The sequence below is a fragment of the Leuresthes tenuis genome, unplaced genomic scaffold, assembly GCF_036924035.1.
Source record: "Leuresthes tenuis unplaced genomic scaffold, fLeuTen1.0.hap1 SCAF_7, whole genome shotgun sequence".
In the NCBI taxonomy this organism is placed as follows: domain Eukaryota; kingdom Metazoa; phylum Chordata; class Actinopteri; order Atheriniformes; family Atherinopsidae; genus Leuresthes; species Leuresthes tenuis.
The window spans coordinates 16,057,774-16,084,732 of NW_027325361.1; the positions used below are offsets into that span (position 1 = coordinate 16,057,774).

Sequence of the window (26,959 nt, forward strand, 5' to 3'; positions counted from 1 at the left end):
TTTGAGCTTCCACAAGTTCAATCTCAAAGTTAAGGCTGCAATATGACAACCAACTAATTATGTTGCGTGGTGAAAGTGTGTGACAAACTTAAGTGTAACAGACCCAAAACATCATTTAAAATTATATTTGAAATAAGAAAAATAGACAAAGGTGCAAATATTGTACTTTATCATCTATTTAAGAAAAAACTCCTGGGTTTGCCCAGTTTAAACTTTTTATGAAAAACTTACTTTTCTATTCCAGCTCGTACTCTGAGAGCCCAGATATGAGCGGGCATGTCAGTATGTTTCTTTTTTCTGGTGTGTTTTCTCTCTGTCTTACTACTGTTCACAATTCATGCCACTGTGTTTTTTGGGGGGGCTGCTGGCACACAGTTCAAAATAGCTATGGGGAAGCAGGTTTTTCCCAGGGATGCGGCTGCACACCGTGTTGAGTCATGTCGAGACAGGCTGACTTTCTTTCTTATGCCTGGGCAGACAGACTCGTGCTGCTGTACTTTTGTGTTGCAGAAAATGAACTAAGTGCACGCGGTTGCTGCATGTTATGTGAAATGCCTATGATTCTGGCTCAAAGTGAGTAAGAGCTAGCAGTCCTGATCGTTACCGTTTGTTCTTTACAATATAGAAGACTTTGTGGAGGTACTGGGAGATAGAGATGAGGGTAGAGCACATTAGCATATTCATATTCCCCCTCGGCTGAATCGGGGAGTGGTTGGAGAGTCATGCTCCGTGCTGTATTAAAGCTATGAGAATCACGGTCATTTTTAAAGCTTAAAATCATGCAATTTTCAGGAAAATAGATGAACTGTTAGGGCATCGTGAACTGCTGGAGCAGGACTTTAATGTAATACCACCCCGCACCCCACAAACGAGCTCCTCTACACAGCTTGTGTGCAACATACTGTATATACAGCTCTGCCTCAGGACGATGATGTCATAAAGGAGAGATCTGGATGTTCTCCAAAAACAAGCAACACATGGTCAGAGTCTAAATCTGCTTTACTTGTCGTCAAGCCTCTTTGATCAGCATATTCTGTTTGCCTCAGCTCAAACGCAAACACACACACACACTCATACAAATCTTGACCCTGATTCTTAACTACACATTCATGAAGATCCCAGAACAGATTTTGTACACAACAGTGGAGACAAAGCTTAATCCTTTACTCTCTAACGGCCTCACTCCACCCTTAACCCCCACCCCTGCCCTGCGGTTTGTTGGAAATCTGCTTTGACACAAGGCGTTAGATAACTGTCTCAACATGTCTGCTTAGAGCCTGTCAGTCACTCAGATCTATGACTGTAACAGATAGTCTACTAGGGATTGGTAGTCATCATCAGAGGCACTGATTCAAACTCAATTCCCGTCTTGACAGCTGCTTACAGTGCTGGTCGTAAATTGACATGCAAGTTGTGTGTGATCTACTTGGGCTGAATCAAAATCTCTCTACACAATGTCAATATCTGCATTCATGTCTCCTCGGTACCTTCTTTACAAAAAGGGGGACTTGTTTTTCTGAAAGTATCATTTTCCACCTTTATAAATCCAGCCAAATAAATCGTCCTCAATAAAGAATTCATGCATTTCAGCTCATAATTTTTGAGGAGGAACCTTACATGAGTTGAGAGGAAACCTTTTGAGTATTCAGTGCGAGTCTGGGATGTGATGCTCTACAATCCCACAAAGAGACGAGAGGAGACCATCTCACTGTTATGAATTCCAGCCACATCCAGCCATTAGGCTGTTGGTGTATCTCTAAAGCATGTTTGGGACTCAGTGTTGTCTCCTCGTTGTTTCCTAAGCCCCCGTTATGCTGGGCTTGAGGTAAGAGAGGATGACGGCAGCCGTGCTTCCCTCCCAACTCGTCTGCAAGACTCTGACACTAAGCCCATTATGCTTCCATTATGGAGCTTCAATTTTCCTCTGAGCTTTTCCCTTTTGACACTGCAGCTCCCTCCCTCTGCAAACCGCAGACTCACACACACCCCTGTCCCAGCGTTGTCCAGCCTTTCTGAATATTTATGCATTTTTTTAGAGGTAAAAAGTAATAAAGTGAACTTAAGACCAGTTTAAAATACTGGTACTTTGCTTGAGTGCTTTGTAAGTTGTTTTTTTCTTCCCCAGCAGGTCCCAGCAACATTTCATCAAGAAAGCAAGTGTAAATGATAATAAGAAAAACATGAATTGAAAGGATAATCCTTTTTGTTTTGAAGCGGGTTGTGTGAAGAGGTGATGAATGGTCGGTGTCTTACCTGCAGTAGACAGCGGTCTAAAAACAGAGTATCCCTTGAAGTTAAAACACAAAATGCTGGTGATTCTGTGAGATATATACACAATAAAAATATGTTTTCTGTCTTGTGTGCCATTATTATGGTAAATAAAACAACCAAGTCAAATACCAAGCCTGTCAACATGTCTTTTTTGTGTTGTTTTAGCCTGGAAAACATTTTCAGAATAATTCAGCATGTGCCTGGATGTCTGTTAACATAAAAACAAACAAGACATTGATAACCGGATGCAACTTCCTCTGCATTATGCTGCACAGTGATCTCAATATATCTGTTGTACAACTTAAAAATTGAAAGACATGTTTCATTCCTAGACATACTTTTACCTGACAAATCACATGTCAGCGTGCTGTAACTTCTGCTCGAACACAACAAAAGAAGGTCATTTGTGCATATACACAGAGGAGAATTGTAGTTATGATTTTGGGTTTTAGTGATCAGAATACAACACACCGCTATCTCAGAACCTCTCCAAAGCTAAAGTCACACCAAAACCAGATTTTCACATTGTTCTCTGCCATGTGTAGGTATGTGTTTTTTTTTTATCAACTTATATGTTGCCAAAAACACATCTGCCCGCAGACCATCACAGTATAGTAATTCATTAGCATTTTTTGTTCTTGGTATATTCCAAATATGATCAAATCATTTTAATAAAGTATTATAAGACTAAACCAGGACACTAGCGCCCATGTTACATTTTTTTCTGAGTAGGTATGATTCCACGCGATGGCTTTCTTGTTCTCTGTATAAAAGCCGCATCATCTGTTTTCTTTGGTCTGTTTTCTTAATGCAATCCTTTACATCCCTGCACCCCATGCTCAATCTTTTCTTTAAGTTGTTATCCCTCCATACTCACCCTCGCCAGTGAGGCTGGGAACTCAACAGTAAGCAGAAATCCCTCTGCGGCTGAGACACTTCCCACTAATATCAGATTCCCTCACTGGTGTCCAAGATAGTGTTTGTGTGTGTGTGAGAGAGAGAGAGGTTTGGCATTGGAGCTTTACGTGAAGTCACTGGTGATGACCAAGTGTTTCCACTGTCCACCGACAATAAAGACTCAAGCTTTCAGACTTCAAATACGCCAACAAACTAGTGCGCAACCTCATGTGCTCTGTCATACCTTGACACCACAAGGCAGCCACAGAGGGAATAAAGGCCTAGATACAATACAACAGATACAATACCATCTCTTCTAGTAGTTCATGTTTTATTCAGGGTTATGAACCATCCTCTTTTTGTTACCTGTCGTCAGTCTGATCTCTGCAGCTCAGGGGACTATTTAGTGGAAAAGTCCCAGTTTCATATCAAAACAGCTCACAACCTTGAGGGTGTCATTGAGAGGCCTCTGTTTGACTCCAGCCCCTCTTTAAGACTCACTCAGTCATCCTGCAGATCATTGTTCACTTCAGGGTTGGATGGAGTCACTTGAGGAGAAAAATGCCCTTTCGCAGTGGCGCAAGATTGACTGTCAGTGCAAAACAAATCCTCTCTGTTTTGCATGTTAATTTATTCCCTTTTTCTTTGGATGGAAGAAAAAAAAACGTTTCCTTCAGGAAGTTTGTAATAAAAGCCTCGCGATCGATGATAATGGCATTTGTGCTTGTGTTTGTCATCTTTGCAAAAGCAACAGTGGTGGAGTTTCTGCAGATTTATTTGTATACTAGTGCTGTAAGTGGCGTGTAAATTATCCTAACTGTCTGTGTGGCTCTTTATCTTTGTAAGCCAGTTCTATTAGAGCCCATCCATTAATGCCCATAGCCCGGCCAATCAATGTTTAAATAAAAATCTGCTCAATTTGTGGCGTTTTATTCAAATGTGCAAACTCCAACCGGGCTAAGTGTTTGCTTTTTGTTTTCATAATGCAACAAGAATAGCTAAAACAAAGGAATCGATAACACTTAAGTTTGTGTTACATTGGTTTGCTCTCAGACAAATACTGCAAAGAAATGGGTTTCATACAGATGTACACCGTGCTGTAATTTCATCGTAATTCTATACACACTTAGCCAACATGCAGTCACAGAGAGTAAATCCAAAAGTAACATAAGAGGTTTTAGCAAAGCAGCGGCTGCATAAGCTACACCTTGACATGGTCAGTGCCATAGCTATACCGTGGCCTTTATTGTTATTGATAAGATGTATAAAGCTTCATGGTTCATAATTGGTATTCATTCTGTTTTTGGTCCACAGTAAAAAGTTTCAGCAACTTTCTATTGATTAGTCAAAACATTTATCACAGACATTCATGTTCGTCATAGGAGAATTTTAAAATGTGTCTGTCCCTCAGGTTGATATGATGTAATTCATGTTTTTGTTTTTTTTCCTAAAGGAAATTACATTTTTTTTGTCTGTTTGTAAAAGTCTGAAAAGTTACAAAGACTAAAGTCAACATCAAAGGAAGTTAGTAAAAAAAAATGGCACTGCTCTCAAATGGCCTCATGTTAGTCCAGGCTTGTCTTCCTACACTTTTCCACATCACTTACTACACATGTGTATAATGCTTGGCTACTGGTTTGTTTGAGACATCTGAAACAAGGAACGAGCAGGTGCCTCACATTCAGTCATCTGACAAATCAGGGTACAGTCGACTTTTCAAAAGGGAAGTCTTCAACAGAGGGAAGAAAAAATTGAGTCAGAGGGTGAAATGGGGAACTGCAACACTATGCAGTTTGAAAAAAAACATTTTCAATGTTCAATGTTTTGGTAAACCACTAAACTGGATTCTAAATTCTTAAATTAGCACAATAGGGGCTCTAAAAAACCAGTGACAGCTCTACCAGTGGTAAAACAGCAAATGTGTGTACAACTCACCAGTCCAGAATACTACCTTGCAGGGAATAAGCCTGTTAGTACAACAACATGAAGATATGACATTACACTGTTTATGTATTTAACAAAACTGCAAATGTCAGCCCATAAAGCGGTACTGAGCTAGTCATTTGCGAGTTGTCGTGTATAATGTATAACATGTATAACATGCATAATCAACTAATCTAATCTTTTTTTGTCCGAGAGTTGCTGCTGTCAGTTTCAGTCCTCTATGAAAAATGTTTCAGTCCATAAATGTGCATTTCTGTAAAGAAAAAGTGAGATGTGACCACTGTTATACGCAGAATTATTTTAGAAAATAAACATGTCCACTGTGTTGTGTTCCAATCAATGCCATTCCGAGCTGGAGCCGATAAATATCTGCGACTACTGCAGTTATTTGGCAAGACTGATCTGCGATTAAACACTTTCACATTATGTTATTTTCATAATGGTAGCAGATGTTAGTGGACTTTTTACCTAGTGCGTAAAAGACCACCGTTAGCTATACTAGACTAAACAATGAACTAGTGGACAATTCAAACGTAATGCTCAACACGCACAGATAGCATGTCTATAGGCTTTTTGTTAGGATTCACTGTTCTCTATGTTGGACTATTTCCTAAATAAAAACAAATAATAAAATATAACTTAGATGTGCCTAGCAGAACTGTAAAATGAAGGCATGTGGGGGGCCTTTGGAACTACCTTATGTTAAAATTTTAACAAAAATAATTAGTAAACTCATTTTTAGAGCTATCTGGTCAGCATCAGCGAAGGGAATTATCAATGGCCCTACTGGTTAAAAATTCTGGATACAATCCTCTATATGATGTTTTCTCCAGTTTGACATACTGACATACAAGCTAACCACCTGCATATGTGCCAAATTTCTTCTTTGCCTGACTATAAAGCATATTTGCCCATATTTCAAAAAACGCTCAATTACTTAACAGCCCAAGGATTAAGGCTAGATTTGACAGAGCTGCAACCTGCTGCTGTGTCTCTTCAGCACTGATAGGATCAGAGAAACAGCCAGCAAGACATCTGTTTCTTCACTTGATCTATTTCTCTCCCCTTTCTCTTTCTTTCTTTATTGTCTCTCTTCATGCATCTTTCTTGCCACCCCACCCTAAGAGCAAGAGAGGAAAACAGCATCAATCACTGTTAACTGACTGACCACTGTCTGTTGGTGGTACTAAATGGATCTCCACAATTGAATAGAGGCCTAAGTGTGTGGTAAATGCCCTCAATGGGTAAATGAATTTGCGGGTTAACTCGCTCTAAGAGCGTTTCAATAAGGCAAAATAATAAAAAACACCAGCAGCACATATTTGTCTTATGATATATTAAAAATAAAGCCCAGTTGAAAATCTTAACTCTCATATTCATCACTGTAGGCATGAAAGAAAAAAAGCACTTGAGCGTAACCCAAAGACAGTTCAGCTTTATTTTCCTCATATAGATTTGACTGTACACAGTTCATACCATTACACAGAAGGCATAAATGAATAAATTCAGTGCTCTCTTTTACATCTTTTTCAAAGACACATGGCAATAATAAATAGCGCTCATGAAACAAGACGATCAACACGTGTTCAAACTGTACAAAATTTACAACAGTAAGATGCACACCTCTGAGGCAACACAGACGTAACAAAACTGTGACCATAGTGTGTTTGTTTGTTATTATTTAGATTACAGCCGACAAATTACTTTTTCAATGAAATGTACACATGGGGAACCAGTGAAACACTTACTGGGTATCCAATGTCATGTAAACAGTAAGAAATAAGGATCAAGAGGGTCACAAATTTGCATTTGGTGGCATGTAGAAATGAATTTTAGTGTTAAACCTTTTTTAATAAGTAATTACCATTCAGGTAATGATACACACGCCTTCTAAAACTCTGCGTGTGCTATATTTCTTTAGCATACGATCTGATAAAGTACTGAATTAATAAATAGATAGATAAATAAATCATTTAAAAAACTGAAATAAGTGTTGTTTTAAAAAGTACTTTCAGAAATGATTGTACCTTTTAAGCAAACACACACCTCCCCTTATGTTTGAACCTCATGTCTTGCTCCCTTTACCTACATATTGATCCCAGTATAGATTATTTTTCTTAGATTATGATGCTGTGATTTGTGGGCTGCAATCAATAGTTTTTCCTAATGATGTCACTTTCTGTCTGTTGATTTGCATTCTGGTAAATAAAACAAAGACTTGGCAATTTTTTTCTTTCTTTTTTTGTCAAAAAGGTGCCCACATCAATAGAAACTGCTTCGTCTTCAGAACAGAAGCATGAGCAGAGGTAAGATCCGGGTGAGGAGTTTTAAGAAAACTCTCCCTTAAATCCAAACAGCCACTGCTTCCGGCATGCGCAACAGGTTCAGATTAAACTGTGAGATTCCCTTACATCGTAAATGCATTTGCAAGAGAGTCACAAACAGTGATATTGCTTGTCCTGTGTGTCTTGTATGTTTCTGTTGTCGTGTGGGGTTTGAGATGCAGCAAATGCTGCCTTGACCATTATAAACAACTCAGTAGTCATACCAGCTCCGATCAGTATCAGTCTTGAATGTGGTAGACTATGATAATCCCTTTGAGATGGAGGCCAGGAAGTGAGAGAACAGGCTGACAGCACATCTGGGGTCAGGAAATAGGTTGATAGCAGGCAAAGCTAGAGCTGCTGGACTGAGTAGATTACCAAGAGAAGCCTGGATCAGACTAAAAAGAGCCGCCACAAAGGGGGTTTTATCTTTTATCATTGTTCCTCCTAATACTTGTTGGTGTTATGAATGTCACATTCATGTTTTGTCATTTCAATTGCTCACTATTTGCATTTTGAAAACTGGATATCTCTTTGTCATATATCTGTGCATTGAAAATAATAGAATTGAAATGAATTTAGATGTGTGATCTGTAACTAGGGTGGTTAGCTCTGAGTAACTCCAAACCTTGAATGTCTTGACTGTCCTCACACTGATGAGTTCTGATTCCGAGTGAGTCCTGGTCTGAGTTAACGTAATACTGATGGATGTCTCCCAAACAGCTTGTACACAGACAAGAACAACTCAAGCACCTGTGAATATAGCAGAGAGACCTGCTGCGTAGCAAACTGCGTTCACCCGAATTTTAACAGGAGAGATAAAAGCTTCTATGAACAGACGAACGAACAGACGGACGCACAAACCAACGGCCATCTACTTCCTAAATACTTGTAAGCTTCAGCAATACATTAAAAAACATCAGCATGTTTCAAAATTCACACTTGTGCCACTGCTCTTGTAAATTTCTCTCCCAATGAAACACTGTGTTTTTGCCTTGTGCATTTGTCTCTCTCCTCTGCTTTCCTGTCCACAAATGTAGAAAAAGAAGAGGAGAGTAAAGTGCATTGCCACTGTGAAGGCTTTGACATGGCCAAACAGCAGTCCTACTCATTATGAATCAGAAGCATGCAGGTGCCCTCTGAGTCTTACATGGACGTTGATCCAGACTGTAGCCCTAATCTTGTAGCTGTTAGACGGGGATGGTGTGGATTATTTCAGGGACGAGACAATACTGTCTCCCCTGCAAGCGTAGTCCACCATCATATTCGAAATTTAGTCAAATTTTTAGAGTGAAGTGACAAAATAAAGACAGGTGATAACAAAAATTGAATGATATGAAGTTGAGAACATTCATTGTGTGGGTGTTCTTCACTGATTTTGTCCGGACTGCTCATCTTGACCCAGTTGTTACCTCACAGTTTCGACTGCTGAAGGACTGAGGGTCACACTTCTTTCCCTTCTCCTCTTTACCAACATCACCAAGTATACCAGTCTTAGTAGGTGATACAAAGGAATTTAAAAAAAATATCTCGTGTCCGTTTTGATGTATCCTCATAGCGATTTCCTACCATGCTGAAGACTCAAAACTGGGAATGGTCCATTTCATCCAGCCATGATGCTGGGCTGGTGGGGAAGTCAGGGTATCCTGTACTGCTTCCTGTGGAGAGGTCTGAGGTTGGGCCTCCTGCCATGGCCCTCAGAGCCTGTCCCACACCACCCGGCCCACCCTGTGCCACCAGACTGTCCATGTTGAAGCCCAAGTTGTTAAGGAGAGGCGTGTGGCCGGGCAGGGAGGTGATGGAGGAAGGTGACTGTGGAAGACCGTAAGGACTTCCTGCTCGAATGTCGTGGTAGGGTTGTCCTGCTGCGTCTACAGAGAAACTGCCATTCAGCACCGCGCTGCTGGTCATGTCGCCGACACTCCCATAAAGCCCATTGGCGTGGCCGAGATCTGACAGGACTTGGTCATCTGTGGAGGGGACAGAATCACTTAACATGAGGAGTGTAAAAACTGTGATACATAAGCAGCACTGTCACCTGTGTGCACGTTATATAGTTGTTATTTATCAATACAGTTAAGAGCTTTTATGAGTCCAATTTATTGTGCCAACGTTATTTGGATACCACAGAGGTACAGTTAGTTAATGATCTATCACAAAACATTTCAGGTGTCATTTGAACATGAGAAAAGGGACATTAAGCAGCAACGTATTGGGCTCTCTTATAAGAACTTTTGAGTATCAAACAATTTATTTGGGGCTTTCTGCAGCGGAAACAAAGTCATATACACATCATATGGTATAGTTAAATACATGTATCCAGTGACGTGTTAGGAAAAACATGTGGGGGCTGCACATGTTATGAATATTGTGGGTACATGTAGCTCCTTGCTCCTTCCTGAAATCTACGCCTGTGTCTGTAAGTGTGCAATTACTGCAGCACAAAATATTTGTTTCCATCTCAATCGATCCCCTGGGTGGCTTCAATAACAACAAAGCTCCGGAGCGCTTTCTCTCTAATTGACTAAAAGCCTCACATGCTTTATAGAGTTTCTGTCACCATGTTTTCATTTCTCATAAAAATAGCCTTCCTTTTTCAAAGTTGCTTTGAGACTTTTATGACTATCCAAAATGGGGGTTGCAAATATTAAATAACAAAAGGATGTCTAAAATGCCGTTTGCATCCCACTAAGGACCCTGTCTCATTTCCAATGAGCTTCATCATGGAGATAAACAGAGGCAGGAAGCATCAGCGGCTGCGGGGAAAATGTGAAATATGAATGCCATTTTGGATCTGCTTGAGAGCATCGCACTGCAACGAGGAACGCAAGGAAACAAATTAAATGCATCAAAGACACATTCAATTTCTCGTGCTCTGGTGTCATTTAGCAGCTTGAAAGCTTCCTTAATCCCATTAGCACAGCCTATCTGACAATTCCCTTTCGGAGAAGTCTCTCTCGCTCAGGCAAAAAAAAACCAAAATACCTCTGAAGCTTAGTTCACTGTCACTGAGTCCTGCGTCATCAGCTGAGCTTTCTTTCTCCACTTTGGTTCCTCCTCTGCTACGTTTGACACTTTTATAAAACTGAGTCCAGCGGTGACGACCCGCATCTTTCTTCAGTCGCTTTTCCTTTGCTCGCCGGTTCTGGAACCAAACCTGACAGACACAATGATGACAGTTATTATCACATGAAAATGATAAAACCCTTGCAGCTCACTCGAACAAATGAAATAATCATCAGTTGTGATAGTTCTCCAGTCTAACTTATTCATGAAAATATTTGGGTGCATAACAGAGAGCATGAAATCATGAATCATGATCTTCATAATGAATGATGTGATTAATCATATCATAATGTGATTTAAAAATCCAAATAAATTGTTATTTATACGAAGTTAAAATAAACAAAATGTATTAAAAGAAGGATAAAAAACTGTGAGACTAAATCATGACATTAAAGTGGAATAAGTGACAAGGAGAGTGATGCTCCTGCATTAGCATCAAAATGTTCATATTTAACCTGCTTGACTGTTTAGGAAAGATTGTTTCAACATCTGGAAGCTGCAATAATGAAGGCCTGATTGTTTTTCATACATTTTAAGAAAAAAAGTCATGATAATCAGACTGAATTTAATCACTCTTTATTCATTCACAGTTTTGATGATCAGGGATAATCAGATATGCTGGCAACAACTCTGAAACAGGGTGAAATGAAAGAAAACAACATGGCTGAGGGACTGTAGTCAGGATTATACATAATCAAATGTGTGAAATACAGTTTCAGCTGTTTTAAAAAAAAAAAAACTGTTGGATCTGCTGGTGTGATGAATTTTACATCAGTTTCAGAAAACAGAGCTTTTTCTCAGGAATGAGTTGAAAGACTCTACCTGCACGACTCTCATGTCCAGCCCTGTCTCAGAGGACAGCTGCTCTCTAACGTGGCGTGCCGGCTTCGGCGAGTTCTTGTAGGCACTTTTCAGGGTCTCCAGCTGCTTGGCGGTGATGGTGGTTCTCGGTCGCTTGGTCCCCGCCTCTGAATCATCTGAAAATTACAAGTGTAAGTGGCATCTTCTTGCATTTGTCCAGTTACGTCAACAGGCTGCACCCCACGGCCTTTGCGTGGAGTGTATTTGTGTGGGTTAAATGAAGTGAATGGTCATGCATGGGAGTGTATTATTGTCCTTGTGCATCTGTCCCACTCCCACAGCAGAGGACATAAATCTACTCAGTGCCAGAGGAATGGAGTTATTGGAGCCGCACCATATAAGAGCATTGGTTCACTTTACATAATCAATCAGAGATGCATGGAAATCACAGAGGAGAGGGAGGGACAGAAACAGCACACACACACGCACACACACACAATCAGATGACAAACACCAACGATCCACAGTCAGAAGTCATTTCCCTGCATTGAACAGTGCACACAGCTTGATCCATTATGTTCTTCTGCAATTTTGATTCGATTAAGTGAAGTCAAAACCTTTCAGCGCTGAATCAAATGGATAGAAAATATTAATGATTATTTTCATGTGACTAAAAGGGACAACTTTACCCCTTTTCCCTTGCCTTAAATGATGTCTGCTGTGTATATTTCAGCTAATTCTCTTCTGTTGTTCTTATCCTTGCACACCTACCATTTTGTTTTGCCGTCTCATAATCCACCTTGCACACCAGCCTCCCGTCCTCCATGAGGTAGAACTCGTCCCCAGTGGCCAGCTGTCTGCTGCACATGATGCAGGCGAAGCAGTGCAGGTGATAGACAAAGTCCTGTGCTTTCCGCACCACCTGCGTCGGAGGGATGCCCTGTTGGCATGATGCACATTTTGTTCCAAAACGCCTGCAGGAAAACATGAAGCAGAAGGATCCCCTTTGAGAATCTGATGCTAAACACTGGAAAGGCAAGCTGGTGGAAAAAGTAGGGCCAGCTGAGATTAAAATTTTACAGGCTAGACTATTTCTTCAACAGCAGGTAAGAGTGATGGCACAGTGTCTGCATTAATAAAAGCTCCAGCTGTTGAGGAGAAAAAAAATCAGCACTGGAGTGCGTTTCTGTTAACGATAGATTTGCCAGCAGCTTGATTGATGGACAGAATCAATGCACTGTGTTGATGTATATGCCTGTTTGTGTGTGCATGTGCATCTTTGCATGCTTATGTGTTTGCAGATGAAGAAGTGAGAGCTGAGGAGGAGGAGGAGGAGTAGGAAGGGGTGTTCTAACAGTAAACACACCCTGAGGAAAACCAATAAAAAAACTGAGTCAGGAGAGGCTTTAAATCACAGGACCAACCCCAGGAAAATAAAAAAGAGCAAGGTGAAGCCGCCAAATCACCACTGGGAAGTAAACACCAGTGAATCTGCATGAGCGTATATGCGTGTTATCCCATGTTTGGAGAATTTTAACATGCCAACATCCCCCTTGTTGCCCCCTGGGTCAGCAAACACAGTTAGCTACCAGTCAGACTCAGAGCTATTCAGGTCTCATTCAAGCTTTGAGCATTAGAACCTTTCAAACATGATTTAGTAAATAGCCCAGATCTACTGATCCCGTTTTGGTTGAAAGTCAAACTCAATTTTCTTCTGTAATGCCCCGGAAATTCAATTGTTGAAAGAAAAAAAAGAAAAATTGGCAAAAAGATAGTAAAATAAATTATTTTTTAACCAGAGCGACAATAATGTGAGGTATGGAAATTATGAACACCAACAGCACATATGAGGATTCTGACTAAATTAGTAAATAAAGTTCAGTTTGAGCTACATGGTTTAGCCACCAGTGAGAGACTGACTAATACAAAATCATCATCAGCTGTCCAAACCAGGCAATGCCAGCTGTTTAAAAGCTGTAGATGTTTTATTTCAGAAATTAGAGGAAGTTGATCAAAACGGACTAAACCAGCCAGTTACAATAACATATGACTTTAAAAAAGATTGTATGAAATAAAGAGCCAAGAGTAAAAATTACAATAGTGAATTCACTGTTTGAATACATCAAATATAAAACAGTTGATTTAACTGGGAGGATATCAGGAGTTATGCCAGAAATGTTACCATCGCTTGCAAAAACTCGCGTATTCGCAGTTTAGCCAGAAAAAAACCGTCTAGCTGAATTGTTGCATTGCTGCTGGATTTAATTGTGCCACTGATGAATAATTATAATAATAATGATCATAAAATTAAAATAAAACAATAATATAAAGAAGCATAGCGAGAAGCGTACTGACTTGAAGAAGTCCTCCTTGCAGTAGACGCTGCCCGCCCGGGAGAAGCATTTGTCCGCCAGCGGAGTCTGGCAGTCTGCGCACTTGAGGCACTTTGAGTGCCAGTGTCTGTCCAGCACCTTCAGGATGAACTTGTCCAGGATGTGCTGACTACAGCCTGCACACTGAGGAATCTCTGCCAGGGGAAGCGACAAGAACACCAGGTCACACTCAGCAAACATGAAATGCTGTCAGCTGCCATTGTCATGGACGTAGCTCATCATGGGTGATATATATATATATATACAAATACATATATATTTATGTATTTGTAGAAAAGCATTTCGCATTATTTTCAAGTAAGATAAAACAGTAAATACGATGTACAGTTCAGTCACACTCAAAAAGGTTTCCCTGATAAAAAAAAAAACAAACAAAAAAAACTAGTGGGGTGTCCCAGCTTTAAAAACGCACCTGAACTCAAATCAGACAAGGAAATGACCCTGTTCAAATCTGATGTTATCAGGTTGTTGTATCATATTCGGTATCACATATTGATGGCGCGTGTCTCATATTTTTTAAAGTTTTATGTCTGTCTAGTCGTTCAGATCTTCCACATTTTTCTCGGTCCTGTTTTTATTTTTTAAAAAGCTGTTTTTAATTTATTTCTTACATTATTTTTTACACCTCCTTCCTCTGGGAGGAAACTAATGAACACAATGAATCCATGCGTTCCGACATTACTGTCACTGGTGAGCTGGAAGCGTGTATGACGAGTGTATAGAAATGAGTGAAGAAGTGTGCGTTTGCCATGTGGACGTGCACGTCACTGTCCAAGGTGCTGATCGCGGAGCTGTTCGCCGCAAAAAGAAATGATGAAATATCGATTTTTTTTTTCTCTCTCTCTCTTCTTAATTTTCCTGTTTCATCTTGAGTCTAATTATTATCTTAATGATTTTATGTAAATCATGGCGACAGCCAGCCTCGATAGGTGAGACTAATTCTGGATATAATTCAAGATCAAGGCGAGACTAGATTTCCTTTCTTTGAATGTAAAAACAAACAAACAAACAAAAAAAAACAAAGCACCACACGTGCCACCAAATTTAACCTCAACATCGATTATTCGCAGCAGGTAAACGTTTCTAAAGTTTATTTTATTATTATTATTATTTGAATAAAAGCCAAATTCCATATTTTAGTTGATGCAGTCACTGTTGACTATTTTTCTTAATATTTTCCTGTTGTCCATTAAATTAAGCAATTAACAACCGAGCTAATGTCAAACTGATTATTTATACGCACCCTTATTATTATCATCTATTTTTTTCAACAACAAAAAAAGAATATTGAATATAATTATTATAGTTTTTAGGCCTAGCTTCTCTTTGCCACACATCTGCATTATTTACAATAAATGAAAATAAGGGGAAAATGTGCACAGCGTCATTAAAAAAACAGAACATGGCAGAATATAATAATAATAATTATTATTATTATTATTATAGAGATGTTTACTGTGAAGAAAAATTCCTCGGTCGTGAAATCCTCTAGCTTAAAGATCAAAGTACATTCTGCTTGATGCCATCACTCCAAACAAGCTAAAACAACCTGGAGGTCAAGACCGCCCGACGAGAACAAGCATACACAACAATTTTTAGCTTTTATTAAACACTAGGTTACATTCTCTTGCATTTCTCTGCATTAACTAAATGAGTAACAATGGCAATTGTATAAATCAGCTCAGGGAAGCGCGTCAGGTTGTGTCACACTGATTCGCTCACATTCTTGCTCGTTAGGATCAAAGAGGATCAAACCGACTTGCATTCTGCAGCTTGGGCTTGAAACCACCTAAAAACCACCAGTACTGCACACGGTGTGGAGCAAATCCCCCCACAGACACGTGTTGGAATGGCTTTGTGTCCCCCCTCCCCCCTTCCGCCCCCCGACATGAAGTGAAATCACAAAATAATTGAGGGTGCACGCGGGGAAGAGACACGAATCCGTGCCTCGGCCTTTTAGAACGAGGAGGCACGTGAAATATCTGTAGCTAAGTGGTGGGTGGATGGAGCCGGGCGGAGAGAGAAGTGGTGCTGAAAGGAAAGCAGCACGGATCTTGGCAGCGGCCAGCTTTGGTGCGCGCGCGCGTGTGTGTGAGAGAGGGAGAAGACCTCGTGTATTCCAGAGGTCTTCTTCATATCTTATTATCTGTTGCCACCACTCTCAACTCGTCACAGGCTCACCGCCTCAGTCAGTTCACACAGGAAGTTAAAACACACTTTTCGGAGCCAGGCTCCTTTTGTTCAGATGAGCCTGGCAGCCTTTTTCTGTTTGTTTGTTGTTGTTGTTTTTTAACCGGATTACCTGAATGTGAAGTAAACACGCCACAACACAGACTAACAGGCTGCGGGTTAAGGTTTGACTGTAACTGTCCTGAGTCAGCAGAGCTCTCGGTGTGTGATATGAAATGCTTCGATATAGTTTCTGTTTATTCCTGAAATAATCCAGGTTTAAATCCAGGATGAATCCTGGCATTGCGGGGGGGCTGAGTGGCAGGATCCTTATCCAATCTTTTAATCTGTCTCGATTTATAAAATTAAAGAGCATAAGCTGCCCACATATAGGCTCTCTTCCTTTCGTCAGGTTTAAATATGTTGAACAGACTTTAATCACACACATCCCGTTTCACCACCCTTTTGTTTTCGTTTTGTTTCTAAATACATTTTCAGTTGGGTTACACCGGTGATGTGGGCTGCAAAAAATAAGCCCTAACATTATTTTCTATTTCTGACTAATTAACAACAATAAAATACAACAGATACAATAGCATATTTAGGCCTTTTTAAAATTAATATTTGAATTATCATCAGCAGCGAATATTTTAAACCAAGGAGCAGCCCACTAATCATCTCAGCATTATTCTATTTTGTTGTGGATTATTTCTTTTAGGGAGGGTGGTGGTTGCCTATTAGCCCGGCTCCATCTGTACATCTTTAATAACTTGCCTGTAAACAATTAGGTCAGAGCAGAAATGTATCCAGTTGCACTTCAGTCTTGTACTATCAGATTATGAAAGGCCCTGGCTCAGATTAACGGGGGAACAGATGTAAAATATTTCTTGCCTTTGATACTGGACGTTAAACGCTGTAAGTTTTGAATAATTAACTCTTTAAACATGTGTTAAATTAGAGTAAAGAAGCCATTCTGGCTCCAAACGTGAACTGCAAAGCATACAAACACAGACGCGTGCCTGGGCCTTGTGTCTGAGTTTAGGGGGGGAAAATGCCTGAGGCGTTTAATTTGACACAGTAATGAGTGTCAGTCAAAGTCAGCGTGTGTTTCTCTGATGGGCGATGATGACAACTGCGTCTGATCTCTTGACCATGCAGGCTCGTTTACAAATTAACAGCTGGGTGGTTCAGTGTGAGCCCAGCGACGCTGCCAGAGGATGCAGCAAAGTTTGAGGCCGAACCACAAAACCAAAATCCCACAGTTGCTTTAAACCAGAAAGGGTATGTTTTAGTTTTGTTTTTCTAAAAACCAATAGAAACAAATTGAGGTTGGATAAAAGTGCCATCTTTTGTGCTACTCTGGCCGCCTATTGCAGAGCACAGCCCAGCTCCGTGTGGCTGCAGAGATTAATTGGACATGCGGGATGTTCTTTACTTGGCTATGAAGGTGTCTCTCATCTCAGACGTAGCTACTTTTGCAGCTTTTGAAATATAAGCACAATGACACATCATTCAGCCTCTTTTCCTCAGTCTCTTACTGTAACTAAGCTCCTCTCCGTACATACCAGACCCCGCAGCGAAGGATGCACTTGGTTTTCAGACTAATAATCGACTGAGAAGAATGGAGGATGGAGAAATGTCTTACGTTGCAGTGGCACTCCGAGAATTTCCGGTAAACTCTTAACAGGACTCTCTGTCGGTAGAACCGCCGCACTTTGCATCATCTTGATCCAAACCGGGAAACAAGCGCACGCACATACACCCGCAACACGGTGGGCGCACTCCCCCGTCCTGCCCTGTGTGGGAAAAAAATTATGCTGGTGCCGAGGCCTGTCTCCACTCAGCAGACTTATCTCAAACCGCTGCCCGGTCAAACCTCTATCCTTCTAATTTCTCTATTCCCAGGGTGATGTCCGCGCTGTACCGTGCCGCGCCGTGCTGAGCTGTTTTGGAGTGGATAAGACAGGCTGCTTGGTCCATTCAGGGCTGCAGGGGCGGCAGGGCTTGACGTCATCGCGGCAGAGGCTCATCGAGAGCCAATAGGAGCGAAGGAAAAAGAGCCCCCCCACCCCCCGAAGCGGAAAGCATCCTCAATAGGTGTACAAGCCAGGAGGAGAAAGGAGAGGATGAGAGGCGTCTAACGTGGTATATGAAAATGTCTCCGGAGAGGCGGAACCTTGCTCATGTGGAGACCATAAATAGCTCACTGCAGTGGCTTCCTGAGGGGCCCCGAGCCAGTAGGTCTCTTCACGGATAGGTGGAGGTGGGGGCCATGCCGCCAAGAAAACGAGGATCACTTACGTTTCACTTTTATTTGACGAAATGTCAATAAAACAATTTAAAAAGAACAAATTAGTGTTTTCTTTGCAGATCTCTCTGCTGCTATCCAGACGTGGTTTATGTCTCCTCGAGAGCTCTTCTCACAAAATGCGAGTCAAAATAGGAGTTTAATATGTATCAGGAGGTGGAAATAGCGATACTAACCTGTTTCAGCGAAGTAAATGCGTTTTTTTTTTATTTGGCTAAAACATCGAGGCCTTTCTTATAGGCTATTTAAAAGGTGCGTGTGTACAAAATGGCCTGGGATGCTGTGATCATAAGAGAAACAAACTAGCTGCCATTAAACAGCCATGTGAGCAGAAGTGAAGCCACACCACAGAGGGGATATTATTGGACACATGTCGAAGTTAAATTCACAGGACCTGTATCACCTGTTTGAGCTATTCTTGTCCCCGTCAGTGACAGGTAGGATTAGGAGTCTGGGCGCAGTCCTCCTGACATTGTTCATTTCTAAGCCCATCGTCTGACTCTGCTCTCCCGGAGAAGATATTCCCTCCGGAGGGCTGCTAGTTCAAGCAAGATGAACTCAATCTTCGCTTCCAATTTACTTCAAGGCTGGAAAGAAAAGCACACGGCGGTGCTTTGCCGCCAGTGTGCGCCCTCCAAACAAGCGCACGTTGTTCCCATCAAGTCCGTTTGCAGCTCACATACACACAGCTGGGCACATCTGGTTAATGAAGCCATATATTTTTGACAACTATTTGAAAATAAAATAAAATAAAATCTATCGTTATAAGATGTTATTCAAATGAATGAGGAGTATTTTAGTAGTTTAAATACTTGTGGTGCATCATTTAAACGCAACAAACACGGACCTAAACAACCCAGGGAGGTGAGAAAGGTGGTCATACTAAAGTCCTACTAAAAATATAGCAATATTTTTCCAATTAGCCATTTCGACAGTGTGTAGAAAGTGCAAAACTCAGGCTTGTGCTGGTAACTCAGATTTTTCTGATTTGCTTAAAATAAATTAGATTCTCCCTGTGTGGTAGCATTATCCTGACTTATCCCTCCATCTCTTTCGTAGCCTATACCCTGCCTCCCATAGGCTGTTTATTCTTTTATCGCATTATATAGCCTATTGTTTGGAGCCAGAATCTCATTCGCCTACATGCTTAATGTTTCAGATGTAATTTAGCAAAATGAAAACGCACATCAAGCTGATTAAAAAAAAAAGGCAGGGATATTACAAGAATTTTTTCCCCAGCCCATTTAAGGCTGCAGTTTCCAAGTTAGAAGCCCATCCACTCATCCATCCAGCCTTCCAAGGCCTGCACGCGTGACAAGGGAATCATATGATCTTGCTTTATTTTCATTATACACTTTCCCCCCTCAAAATCCCTCAATTTGTGACACTCTTCAATTACTCTGATTGTTGTAATCGAGGCCCTTTAGCTGCCCTGGAAAACAATGCAGATAAAAATGCTCTTAACTTGTCAGCAAAGGGCAACACAATTACAGTAATTGACGGATGCGAAATGCAGAGAGAGAAAAGATGCGAGCACGCACATCTGCTTCACTGGGACACTAAAGGATGGGATGCCTTTTTTCATCTTTAAAATGAAATGGCTGAGAAAGGCTCTATGATTTGCAAAATAATCCACATCTGGGATTCATTAGTTTGTTATTTTGAGAGAATAGTCCAATTTAGGGATGAAATGGCAGACGGCTGCATATATATATATTTTTATGTCTGTTTGTGAAACCAGCACTCCTGTCAAATCTGTGCAGATGCTGTCAAACTGTTTTTACACAAGCGGAGGAAGAAAGAAAGAGAAGGGGGGGGGGGGGGGGGGGGGGGAAATCATTGGAGTAATGTATATTCTGAGGGGGCGATATGAGTGATTTTTGTATATAAAAAGGTAGGGAGGATAATCTGTTCAGGAAGCTGCTCTCTGGCAATAACTCACACAGAGGGCCACTCTTCTGCCACCATCGCTGACCCTGCCACCTCTAATTAGATCTTATATTTCAGTGGACGAGTTCATTGACAAAATACGATTCACAGATCCATCATACCGAGGGAGTCAGAAATACATGTCCAGAGAAACATTCACCCCACAGACTGAGTAGGCTTTCATAGCACATAATGGGTGTGTGTAACCGTGTGTCATCAGTCGTAGCACTCTGCAGCGGGCCTGCTTTGTGAAGAGCCAAAATAGAAAACCTTCAATTCATAGAATGCATCACTTCAGTGTGGGTAAATAGACCTTTAGCAGACCGTTAACAGTTTTACAAAAGTTTGCGACGCCCACGAGACAAAATTAAAGCTGTATCTGAGCGCGAAAGCAAATTCCCTTTACTTCAGGGGCCTCTCTCAAACTGACGAACAAATTCACCTTAACATTATGACAACACCGGCACCAAATCTGATTAGAAACTGTCGCAAAACACTTGTTAAAATCATCAAAAATATTATAAAGTAAAACGGTAACTTCACTTTTTCAAAGATGCACATCTCGGAACTTTGTGAACGGACTCTGTCCTGCAAAGGTGAAGTGCAGTCCGTGCGTCCTGCAGACCTACCTAATCACGGGTGGTCTCGAGGCAGTGTGCCGCGTTGTGTCCTCTCTTCTCACCCACCTCCTCCTCCTCTCCTCCTCCTCCTATCCTCGAAGGCTCGTTTCAGCAGGATGTGGCAGAAGCGCGGAGAAACAACAGAAGTAAGTCCACACTTTTCTTCCACTGGTGAAACAGTATTACTGGCAGCGATGGCACCGCGTGTCCCTAACCATTTGGTCCGAAAGCAGGAGAGGAACAGAGAGAGGGAGAGAGGCAGACTAGCGAGGGGGAAACCTTAGGAGAGAGCACCGAGGAGAAAATTAAATTGCACTTGGGGGGCAAATTCTATTAGGGAATAGTTATTGTCTGCTGACAGCTCCTGTCCATTTGGGTAATTAGTAGAAGAGATTGGTTTAACAAACGAAATCTATTCCTGTCAGAAATGATATTTTCCAATTCTCTGATTGAACCTGACCCTGTCGGACTAAGACGAGGCGGTAATAGGCTCGTTTAACTCAAGCAGATTTACAAAAAACAACAACAACAACAGACCAGTAGAGGCTCACAAATGCTACACTTATCACATACACACGAGTGTAAAAATCTGTTGTTGTTATTATTATTATCATTATCATCATTAGTAGTAGTAAGTAATCATTTATAGCTGTTCATAACATAAACAAAAATGGCGGACAAGCTGCAGATGTTTATGACAAAATACAGATTTACATACAGGAAACTCGGGGATAAACTTAAGAAATCTCGAGAAATCATTCAGATGATCTGGCACCTGCCCAAGGTTATGCCCTCTCTGATTATCGCCTAGCATGCTGGGATAGATTCCAGACCTTCACGAGCTTCATCACTTCAGCTCTGGAAAGTATATGAAAATGAAAGCCCAGAATTAAAGCTCCTCGTGCAGCAGTAGAGCAGCCCGGTGATGTGTTTTCAGTTGAAAGGTTATGGGGTTTATTTCACAGACAATAGTGAGCCTCTTCGGGAACCTGTTAGTTTGAACACAAATGAAATACTTTAGTGTAATATGTAGCTTTTCAAACAGCAGCTGTTTGACTTTTTTTTTTCTTTAACCAGAGTTATGAGGCTTAAACCTGCAGTTTAACGCCTACAGTTTATTCTCACAGTTTTTACCCAGCAACATTGCAGACTATATGTCTCACTTAAAATGTGACTGATGTTTCTGACAAATTCAATGGAACAAAGTCTTATTTTTTCCAATAAGTTAGGAAAAATTACAATCTTAAACAGTGCTAAGTAATATCAGTTTTATAGATTAAAATCAGACTAGCCTTTATTAGTTATGACTTATGTATACAAAAACTTTAAAAACACACAATTTCCATGGAAAGGCACGAGTGAATCTTCCCAGGAGACTCAATGACAGGAGCAGTGCCAACTGAGTGAATTAAAGCAATGTGACTGACAAATGTTGGCTCTTTTCCAGCTTCATTACCCAAGCACTTCCTGTAAGCTATATGCTAGCTCTGGAGTGGAAGGGGTGTTGGTAAAAGCAGACCAGCACGGCCCTATTTCCCATAAGGATCTATAAGGTTAAGGTGACCAAGCTGTCATTGTAGGGAATAACAATGGGATCAACGCTCATGGTGCTTCAGGGTAAGATCTAAATAGCTCGGGGGAAAATGTTGTAGTTATTGTTCTCGATCCACCAGGACAAGTCATTTGTCAAATAAATAACTGAATGAAGGAAAACTCAATAGTTAAATAAATGGATAGATAAATAAATACCTTCTTTGATAAGCATATGAATAAATGGTGCTAAATGTTCATAAATGTTCTGTGTAGCTGCTCCTTCAGGGTTTAGAAGCAGTTACTTCCTAACCTTCAGTGACCAAAGAAACACAACTGCGATTGTCCCAAGTAAATCATCTTTAAGTTCTCATGTGAATTAGAAAGAGGGTGGACTTAAATTACGGAAGGTTGAAAAAGTTTGTTTGAATTTACATCTCTGCCAGCATTCTGGATCAAAGTTAAACCTGAATATCTTTGCGATACCATTGGGAAGCACGGTTGTCGGCCATGACTACAACTGATAGTGAAATGAAGCACATGAATTAGGTGTTGCTTGCCGTCTCTCATTAGCACTTGATGGGGTCCATCACTGATTCAGTGATATTGGTGGGTTGCAATCTTTTTTAATGTATAACTATGGGAAAATATACACTGTATATTATCAAACCCTACTTCTTATTATGATGACTGAATATGCACACCTTATATTTATGCCTTTATTCCACATGATAGTCAGGTGGATAACTAACAGAAAACAAATGTGGATTTCCAAAGAAGCATTTCAGTCGGGTAAGGAGCAGTGTCCTCTGTGGGAAAGTGCAACTGCCTTTGGTGTCGACGTCTGACTTTGTAACTTTGTGGACAACGTACAAGCACAAATTAAAGTTTTCCCTTGTTCCTGAATCACAGAAGTTATCAACGCTTACTTATCTTGTTGACTGGTTTGATTTGATTTGAACTATGATTTGTTGGAACTGTTTTAACCTTTACTCCAAATACTCAAAATGCAAGTTTGTAATGCTTAATGCCGGGGCAATTGTTTTTCAAGCCAAAAAAGACGCTTTTATAGTGCTTTCTTCTGAACAAGGACTCTCAGTCTGCCTGAAAGTAAAAGTTAATGACAAAGTCAAATACGGGCCAAATCATAGAGTAAGTTCAAGCAGGAACTGAGTCACTGCTCTAACCACAACTATCGGCGTGCACCTGAAGCTTTCGTTTGGTTGAACACTGGTCTGATTGGCTGTGTTGTAGCATGGCAATCAACTGCTAACCCTCTTGGTACAAACAGCATCTCACCTCGCTGTCAGTTAGATGAGATGTTTGAGAGATCGGCAGATGAGCACCAATGTGAAAGGGGGAGGAAGGGGAGCAGTAAAATGAGATGGATCTGACCCTACTTGACTCCTGCCTTTAAAAGGCTGCATATTTAAAACCCAAAAGGGGATCTGGCTTAGTTTGGATGTGATATATACCACACCATATATTAAGCTCTTCTTCATAATTTATTCACCCCCCCTCACCACTTCTCCCTCTGTCTACAGCAGGAAGCTTTATAGTATTATTAAAGTCAGAAAGAGAGATGACAGAAAAATGCATCAAGCCCCTCCTGCATTTTAATATCAATACCAGAGGGGTAATAAACACCGAGGCAGAGAGCACACAGGAGAGGAGTGACTATAAAACTCTGCATTGTCTAATTTATGGAAGACAACAAGAGGGCAGCAAGGTGAGGTTTTTACCCTTCAGTCTCAGGTCTCATCACACAACAGTGTCTAAGTGCAAACATCTCTCAACAATGCACTCATTCATCAAAAAGTTTGAAAGAAAGTCAACTTTAAACACTGGGAATGACTCATATCATGCCAAGAACAACGATTACCTGGATAATTAACCTGAAAAGCCAATGTTCTTCACAATGGTCATTCCAATCGGATGTGAGAGCAGAGCTCATCTACAACCAAAAAAAATTAAACCAAAGGTTCTTGCAAGCATAATGTTTTTGGATAGCTGTCAAGACTTATTGTTCCCAATGATTTAACAGTTGAACTTGTAAGGTTTTTGTTATTGATAAATAGTATAATATTAAATGTTTGTGAGCAGCAATAACCTGTAAGCTACTACCTTCAGTAGAGGGCGAAGCCCCCTAATGCAGAAATGACTGCAGATAAAATCCTCAAGTAACATTTAATCAGTACTAGGCATGAGTTTGAATACACTTTTTGCTCACTCCTTTTAACAGAACAGCTTCAGATCTGGGATGATGGTGGGTTCCCTAACATGAACTGCTCATATTAGTTTTTTTCACATGTATATTTGGTTTGGGCTTTGAGTCGATGACTTCAAGACATTGATGTTGTTCTTTTTTTATGATTAACCCTGGATGAGCAGCTTTCTCTTTAGTTTCAGCTCACAGGCTGATGTTCAGACATTTTCCGGTAGAATTAACTGGTCTGGTTCAGAATTCATCGCTACATCAACGATGGCAAAATATAACTGCTAAGATCCGACAAAACAGGCTCAAACCATGATACTACCACCACCACGTTTCTATAGATGGGATAAAGTTCTTATGCTAGAATCCAGTGTTTTTATTTTTCCAAACATAGCACTTCTGTGCTGGGGTAGACTCCGGCTTCCAGTGACCAACTTAATGGGAGGCCAAGAACCAGATTACAATTAGTTCCTGAGTGGTTTAATCAAGACTAAGTTAAAAAAATAAAACATGAATGGGGCTTCGAGTTGAATTATGCATATTGTGTTTCTTTCTGAGGATTAAATAGATTACGAGACCAAAACTAGTGACACGTCTGTCCATTCAATGTGACGCAAGTCTAACTTCATGAGCTCTGAAAATCAAGGGAAAACACCAAGTGTGATTTTTATTTATTAATTTTTTTTTGTAAAAGGTGGGGAAAATGCACCTAGAAGCACATGTTACAAGCGCAAATTATAACATATGTAAAATGATAAAAGTCCAGGTCATGGTAAATCCCTGGAGCTGTTGTGCAGCAATCTCACAAGATGCTGGGAAAAAGTCTGTTTTGTGATATCTGTAACCAATTGTATAACCTTCTACCATTCCCTTTGTGGTCCATTATATGTTAGTTTTTTTTGTAAATCAAAGCAGCCTGATGGCTGATAACTTGACTAATGGCCTAGCATTTGCTCTTTGCTGATTTGAGCATAAACTTGTTTAAAATCTTTCCTAGTTCTTTTTCTTTTACATTATTCTACATAAAATCTGATCTCAGGTTACATTCCTTTTGTTTTTGCTCCTGAATCCAGACATCCAAAAAGCTCAAACAGCTCTGTGTGTGTCCTGATTTCAATTTGAAGCTTCTGCCTTCAGTATGAATGACTCACTTCGAACTTGGCAAAGCTGCAGACAGATACGTAGCTGTTGCCAACTTCCTCATGAACCATCATTAGTCTGAACCATCACAACACTTACAGCTCACTGAGGCTCAAGACACCTGATAAAAGGCTTCTGTAGAGTGAGCAGCACAAAGTATCGGCAACTCCAATCCTATAAACAAACACAGATGAACATTTAAACAGATTAGCAGATCAGATGTGTGGGAGAATGATGCTCAAGTCAAAAAATATACACACACATATATAAATTATATATCTATATATAGATTTATATACATATACAATTGCTACTCTACTTTCCCATTTTTCTAAGAAAAAAGCTCACACTCTTATGAAAGTTAAAATAAATTACAATCACGATATGTCATTGAGGATCTAACGAAAAGTACCTGACTGTTTGATTAAGTCACCCAACCACAGCTGCCCAGCCTTGATGCTCCTCTGCTTTAATGATAGGCTATTAATCAGCCTATTGTGTGTGTGTGTGTTTAAAAATCGACTGCTTTAACTCAACTATTTCACCATCAAAACCTGTCACAATGCAAAGGCTGAACACGTGGTTTGGATAAAGAGATGGAGGGGCTCTGTGCACGAGTGTCTGTCTCTGTGTCCGTGGGACAGGCTGCAGGGGGGTTTGGAGGTAAAGGCCATGAGTCAAGGGAATTCAAGCCAATGTTTCAGAAAGCACAAAGCTCAAGATCAAGCATCACTTGTCCTTCAGATGGGCTTGTTCTAATCTCAACATCAAACCCTTGTCTTCCACCCGCCCATCCATTCATTTATCCCTCCCACACAGTGTTCCCTCTTTCATCCACCCCGTCCGATCCCCTCTTACCAGTCCTGTGGGTCCCCTTGGCAGAGCCCACTTCCAAGTGTGTGTGAGGATGGAAGAAGCCCCATGAAAGCCGATTGCGTTTTAATAAAGTTTATTATCTGCAGGGAGCTAATCCTCAAGGGTAATCTCTCCTCTCTGGTCCTAAAGGAAAGCTGGATTACTCACTTGCTATAATCCCAATGAAATTGTTAGGATTTAGCTTGCGCTGCACAGCAGATGGCAACAGGCTTTTTCCTTCAACCTTGGGTGGTTTAAACCCCCATTTCTACATGTAACACCCTGCTTCTCCTTGCTACATATTCTCGTGGTCTTGCTGAAAACAAAACAAAAAACAAGCAGGAATCTGTTATTCCCAAAAATGCTCTGAAAAAACAATTCTCTGCTGTTCAGTAAACACATTCTGATGTCAATGCAAATACTTGTAAGGCTGAACCCCTTTTTTAGACTGAGCAGTTTTACTAAAAAAAAATAAAAAGCTAAAATAGGACAAATAA

General features: G+C 40.6%; 1 protein-coding gene across 1 annotated transcript; it reads right to left on the reverse strand.

Moving 5' to 3' along the window:
- Positions 1 to 6,527: 6,527 nt before the first annotated feature.
- On the reverse strand, positions 6,528 to 17,668 carry lhx4 (LIM homeobox 4). The gene is made up of 6 exons (XM_072388692.1): positions 17,511 to 17,668; positions 13,659 to 13,830; positions 12,075 to 12,277; positions 11,325 to 11,479; positions 10,422 to 10,593; positions 6,528 to 9,406 (listed from the first exon to the last, which is right to left on the reverse strand). The coding sequence occupies exons 1-6, from the start codon at positions 17,587 to 17,589 to the stop codon at positions 9,018 to 9,020; spliced, it is 1,170 nt and encodes a 389-aa protein (XP_072244793.1). The 5' UTR covers positions 17,590 to 17,668; the 3' UTR covers positions 6,528 to 9,017.
- Between the last annotated feature and the right edge of the window lie 9,291 nt (positions 17,669 to 26,959).

Coding starts and splice junctions, on each gene's coding strand:
- lhx4 (XM_072388692.1), bottom strand. CDS start 17,589: ATGATGCAAAGTGCGGCGGTTCTACCGACAGAGAGTCCTGTTAAGAGT. Junction 13,831..17,510: donor TCTCGGAGTGCCACTGCAAC/GTAAGACATTTC, acceptor TTCCCCTGGCAG/AGATTCCTCAGTGTGCAGGC. Junction 12,278..13,658: donor TGCAAGGAGGACTTCTTCAA/GTCAGTACGCTT, acceptor GTTTTCCTGCAG/GCGTTTTGGAACAAAATGTG.